Below are 6357 nucleotides of genomic sequence, written 5' to 3' on the forward strand. Positions count from 1 at the left end.
TAGGACTACCAGGTATGAGTTGGTTACTGTAAACACAGGAACAGGTAAAGGCATTCACTGGCCTAAAGGCTGTGAGGGGTCTGCAGTAGAGTCGTCTGCGTAGCCCTCGTCTGTCCTGGGGTGGTGACAAAACAGCACCCTAGACTGTCCAGCGGCTCACAGGAGTGTTCGCCTGCAGTCTCAGCCTGAGCGTTGCGGCGTTCTCATTTTGAATGACAAACTCGGCCTGGGTGATCTCACGCTCTGTTTCCACAAGTCTAAGTGATGCAGGTCTACCGCTGAGAGTGCGGGAGAAAGATGAGGTGGTCTTGCCATACAGAGCGTCTCAGAACCTCATGTGGGGTCACAGGGAGTCTGAATGCACCCCTGGCATTGGGTTCGGTGTTGCTTTGTGAGTGAGCACCTCTCTGGATGGGGGTCTGAATAAACTCCTTGTTGCCTTCACCTCAAAAAAATAATAAAATAAGATACGTGCAGTGTGCATAGGAATTTGTTCATAGTTTTTTTTTAACTATAGTCCAGCCCCCAACAGGTCTGAGGGACAGTGAACTGGCCCCATTTAAAAAGTTTGAGGACCCCTGCTTTAGGGCCTCCTTTAGCGGCTCTAAAAAGCCTACAGGAGATCCCATAGGTCCCTGGTGAATCGCTGTCACTTTGGCATAATTAATGGCCTTTTGCCTACCTGCCTATCCATTTGTGATGCACACCAGGAAATGTTCCCATGCCCACTTGTCCTGAGGCTCACTATGATTCCAAGCAGGGTCAGTTAAAGGTACAGCTGTTTCCCCTACAGGGTACTTTTCACTCATCACATGTAACTCCTCTGCAAACTTCCTAGCGCCTTTGAGCACTCGTTCTTTCTCAAAGTCTGTCCCAGTCTGTCCCAGTATGACCATTACATCCTTCCAGGTTAGATCATAGGCTAGGGTGAGGTGCTCGAAGTGTTCTATGTACTGTTCGGGTTTGTTAGAGTAACTGCCCGAGTCATTTTTGATTTGCTTGAGTTCAATTAGAGTAAAAGGCTTGTAAATTGCCTGGGGACCAAATTCCCCTGCTGCCTCTACTACGGGTAGAATGTTCAGGGCTGTTTCAGGGCCTGGGGAATAGTTGCCCCTAAGTCCAGGGTCCCTTTGGGGGGTCCTGGGTGCGCTGGGAAAGAAGCTCTTTGCTGCTCCTCAAAAGGAAAAATTCTCTAACATATGGGATCTCCGCCCACTTCCACATCGTTCCACAAAAATGTTCTAGCTGTTGCAGGGTTGGAAGGGAAAGTGTACCATTGGCTGGCCACGATTCTCCTTTCTCTAAAAGATCCTGTGACCAAACAGAATTGCAAAGCACAATCAGCTTATGTTTATCCAGCCTCTCTGGATCAAATCTATCCCAATTGGACAGGATGCATCCAAGGGGGCAATTCCTGGGTATGGAGCTGGTAAGTCCCATCTAGAAAACACAAAACAAGGAGGCTATTGAGAGCTTGATGCCTCAAGGTCAACAACCACATCAGCGCACACCTCTAGGGTGCCGTGAATCTGCGGTATGAGGCAGGTGCCCCCGCCTGAGGAAAGGGGTCAAAGACCAGTCACTGCAGCCGATGTTAGGTCTGACCGTTTTCTAGACCACACGCTAGGAGGGCCACAGCATGGTGTGGCCCCATGGCCTTCAAAGACGCCTGCCGGCAGGAGCAGACCCTCAAATCTCTGAAGGGAAGGGCTGTCTATCCGGCAGCTCAGGGAATCTTTAGGGAATTGGAAGTTCTGGCTGGAACATCATGGTGGCAGAGCTGTATTAAGAGCTGTCTCAAAAAGTGCCGGAGGCAGCATCACTGAGAGGCGAAAGTTAACAGTTACTTGGGCTCAGCTTCCAAACGCCTTTGGCCTAGCCCTGGGCAATAGAAAACCAGCCAGTAGCAAGGAACAAACCCACACTGGTAGAACACTAAAGCAGCCTGTTTGAAAAACCAGGAGAAAGCCAAAGAGAATGGAGGGCGAAAGGGAAACATTCGGCTCCCGGGACTAGAGCAAGGGCTAACTCCCAGGCCTAAGCAACCAGCTACCTGGCACTGCCCCTCCACGTGGTTGGAGCGGTGGGTGCCATCTTGGCAGCGTCACATGCTCCATTGCCCTGCAGCCAAAATGGTGGACACCCGGTGGCGCCATGCTGCCAGGGAACGGAGTCACGTGGTTGGGAAAATGGCGGCCACAGCTCAAGGCCTTACTGAAAGCCCACATGGGGCCAGCCGCCAGAGCCAGAGTCCTGCAGAAACCACCAGGGTTTACCGGGCGGGCGCACCAGCCAATCCAGCTGGCCAGAGGAGCACAAAGCAGACCACTGAGACTCGAAAAGGCTTTGGGAGTCAAATTCCTCCTACGTGCAGGGAACAGCGTCCCAGCGCCCTCCCCGAAATCCAGACTGGGGAAGGCAGGCACAGCAAGGCAGACATCAAATCCCATACACCAGGAAGAATAGGTGAAAAGAGGGACACAAAAGGATGGGGCTGCGGTAATACATTACGAGTGTCCCCATGAGCTGGTTCGGATCCGCCTCCAAGGTGTTTTGCGGGAGGGGTTCAGCCTGCCTTCCTTTCCAGCTACGTGCCGTCTCCTAAGGGTGGTGAGGTGAAAGAGGCCAGAAGGTGCCTGCTCCAGGAAAGGATCTGGAGCCGGTCTGAGTCACCGGCAGCAATTATGTTAGATCTCTCAGGGGACAGATGTACCTCGGTCCTTGGCTTCGCATGAGAAAGAATTCACGCTTAAACCTGGTTTGTGGTGCAAGTGGGTTTATAGAGAATAGTAGCAGTTTCAGATTCTACAGTAAATGGACCACAAGCCACACAGAGTCCATGGCAAAGTTGTGGGGCTGTGGCCTGGCCGCTCCTGACCTCAGCCCTGCTGTGCTCTATCATGTTGGAGCCGCTGGGAAAGAGAGAGAGAGCCCAGAGCAAAACCTCTGGCTTTTCAGCAGCCCTGTCAGGAGGCGTGGTCGACAATACTGGTCGACCCCATTGGTTGAATTAAATTCACCTGGCTTAGATGGGCCAATCCAGGTGTGACACCCACTTAGGTGTACCACCCCTTTCTGGCTAGAAGCTCGAACCTCTGAGCATGCGGAATGGATGCCCCAGTCCCTATTCCAGCTACTAACAGTTCCAGGTCACCATTCATTGGGCACTCCCAAAGAAAGAGATTTGAACCAAAATTCAATGCCTGCTAGTTGGTTCTGTGTCCTAGTCATCTGTTACCAGTCATCTGGGAATCCTCCTACTCTTGAGTTTCTGTTCAAAGGCTTCAGGTGAGTTTGAGGTAAAGCTCAGTTCACTTGGTGGGGTTTCCACATCAGGTCCTTCTGGTAAGGCCTTTGAAGGACATGGACCTCGAATTAACAGTCCAAAGTCCCAGTAATCTATAGTTCACGGATCTGGTCACCTAGGGCTACTTAGAAACTAGGTCACAAGTGCCCAATTGGTTTCCACATAAGGATTGTTATGTGGGAAGTTGTTCCTCCTCATTTTCCTGTCAGTAGAGATGCAATTGCCTTCTCTGAAACATACATGTCCCTTTCCAACCCCCAACCCCCATCTTCACTTGAATTTCCTGTAAGGTTTCCTTATCACTCTGGTGGGAGTTATCTGTGGCATTGGGGTGACCTTAGCACAATTTTGTATGGCAGCCACGGAATAATCTTCTTCCTCTCCCCAGATGTTGCAAAACTGACCCCCACTGAAATGAGGTGGCTCTGTTGAAGTGGTTTTTAATATGTACATTTAATGGGTGATAGCATGGCCTAGCGGTTTAAGGTGCTGGATTAAGATGTACATTTAGAGGGGGTGATATCTTTCATGGAGAGGCAGACTTTCTACCTTGTTGCTTAGGTAACTGCATTAGAAGATTCCAGGAACTTTTTGAAACCTCCTTGTATATATTTGAATCTGTATGTTTGAGGCCATATACATATCATCGTTGCATGTATAATGTATATATGAATTAGGAAATTTTCAGTAAATTAACAAGTTTCTACATAAAAGATAATTTTTCATGAATTGAGCCCAAAGCTTGAGATCTATTTTCTTAGTTTAGAGCGATTCACTTTTATGACTCAGGAATACAGTTCAACACAGCACAGCAGGTTTCCCATTTCAAGACAGCTTTGGCCCAAGTCACACAGCAGGCGTAACAGGAAGAGCGGAGCATAGATGTAAGGATGGCAGTCAGACTCCAGAGCTCACACTGAGGGCTTGTTTGGCAGGTGAAGGAACTGGGATAGAGCACTAAGAAAAAAAGGCTTTTACAGCAGTGCAGTCCTACCCACCGCAAATCTCAGAAGGCTAGTGCCAAATGCATTTCTCAGCGCTTTCAGCAGCCGCCTCCAGCGCCGCTTCTTCGCAACTGGACTACATTTCCCAGAAGGCCTTTCGAAGCCGCCCAGGGTTTCCCCCGCTTCCCGCAACCTGGACGCTTCGTCAGGACTCCAGTTCCCGGCAGCGCGCGGGGCGGGGCGCGGCGGCGGACGGCGGGGGCTGAGGAAGCCACCTTCTCCGCTATGCCGCTGCTGGTGGAGGGGCGGCGAGTGCGGCTGCCGCAGTCGGCCAGTGAGCTGGTTCGAGCCCACCCGTCGTTGGAGGTGAGCGGGGCCCGGGTGCGGGGTTTCGAGTGTCGCTTGCCGAGCGGGCTGGGGCCTTCTCACGCCCCCGCCCCCGCCCTGCTCTTTCCCGAAACGTCAACTTTCGCGCGGCCCAGGAGTGGTGGGTGCATCTGGAGCCTCGTAGTCAGAGGACCCCTGGGACTTGTCCCCCCTCTAGACCTTGGAGGGCACCTGATCCACCCCACGCCCTGTACGGAGGAGGGAATGGAGGCCCAGAGAGGTTGGGTGACTGGTCCAAGATCGCACAGCACCGGATCTTGAGGACACCCTGGAACCCCTGACTCCCAGACCGGGCGGCCCACCATCCGCTTTGTAGGCGCCTGTAGGCAAATCTTGGCACCCGCTTGCCCACCAGCAGGAAATCTCCCTCGGGTGGTGAGCACAGCCGGAAGCCAGAGGGGTGAAGAGAGGGGCGGGGCTGGGGACATGCTGAGGGGTGGGGAGTGCGGGTGGAGAGGCCAAGGGACGGGATCCCGTCCTACCCCCTTGTAGCCAGAAGAATGGGCCCGTTTCTCCCCTGCTGGGCGATGGAGAGGACCACACCTTGGTGGACAGGGTTTGTTTTTTTTTTTTTCAGCTCCCTTTGCCTTCAACCAGATCTCTGAACACTTAGGATTTGTTTCATATTCTGATATACAGTAGACACTGGTTGGAAGAGAGTTCTGTGCAAAAAAAAATGCGGGACCAAACATTGTACTTGTTAAGGGATCCAGTTGTGGAGGACTCAAACCTCACTCGTTGATTACTGGGGTTGAGCCATGCATGCTGGCACTGCCCCTTCATGGAGGGTGTTTACAGCCCATAGTTGTTAGTGGACATCGTGGGTGATCAAGGCCTCTCAGAAGCAGGTTGCCAGGCCTTTCTTTCAACTCACCTCTGGGTGGATTCAAACTGCTGGACTTTTCTGTTCGTAGCTGAGCCCTTAATCATTTGCACTGATGCCACCCAAAGATGTCCTAGACAGTAGGCATTTCTGTTTTTTAAATTAAATAATGCCTCAAGTATTTCAAACTGTTCTGTGTTGTGAAGAAAAAAAAGGGGGAAAGGGGACCACTCTGTAATATGATAGAAAAGGAGGAACTTGGTTGGGGGATTAGGGAAAAAGGATTAGGGATTAGGGAATTGTCTTCCAAAACAATTGTACAGTTTGTGATTATTTTGTCTGTCTCCTCATTTTGTCTCCTCTCCCTTTAGTCGGTCTCCCAGCATGTAAACTTCCTGAAAAGATTGAAATGTCTGTCTTCACTTTTGTACCCGCAGAGTTTAGGGCAATCCTGGCATAGAATCAGTGCTCAGTAAATATTTGTTACATAAATGAGTGAACAAGATGACCGACCCCTGAACTGAGATCTGAAGGATGATGGGAAATTACTGACAGGAAGAAGGTGGGCTGTGTTTCTCAGCTTGCATTTCATGATTAACAGAAGTAATATTGACAGAGGGGGTGAAAGAGTTAGCTTGTTGTTAATCAAAATACTAGAACTACAACAATTTTAAGAATACTTTTAAGCTTAATCAGTAGTGATGTTCTAACTCAAGAAGATGGTAAGCAAGACCTCAGGGGATAGCCGTCTGGTAAGGCCAGGCATGGTAGTATTTGCCATTTAGATAAAACATGGGCTCATGAGGCTTTAGGGGATGGTGGTCTTGATGACCTCTGGAGAAATATAGATAATAGGTAATTTCTTTTGGTTATTGCACAACCTGCTTTTTCTTTTT

The 6357-nt window shown here is 50.4% G+C and overlaps 1 protein-coding gene across 1 annotated transcript in view; it reads left to right on the forward strand.

The window, feature by feature from the left end:
- The first annotated feature begins 4527 nt into the window (after nt 1-4527).
- The window catches only part of NTAN1 (N-terminal asparagine amidase), a 23972-nt gene continuing 22142 nt past the window's right edge, over nt 4528-6357 (forward strand). The window contains exon 1 of the mRNA XM_045286058.1: nt 4528-4617. Within this exon, the coding sequence (XP_045141993.1) occupies nt 4537-4617 (81 nt within the window). The 5' untranslated portion in view covers nt 4528-4536. The remainder of the gene's footprint in view (nt 4618-6357) is intronic.

The sequence above is a fragment of the Echinops telfairi genome, unplaced genomic scaffold (genome assembly GCF_000313985.2).
Source record: "Echinops telfairi isolate 266 unplaced genomic scaffold, ASM31398v2 ScPeMD7_5;HRSCAF=22, whole genome shotgun sequence".
Taxonomy (NCBI): domain Eukaryota; kingdom Metazoa; phylum Chordata; class Mammalia; order Afrosoricida; family Tenrecidae; genus Echinops; species Echinops telfairi.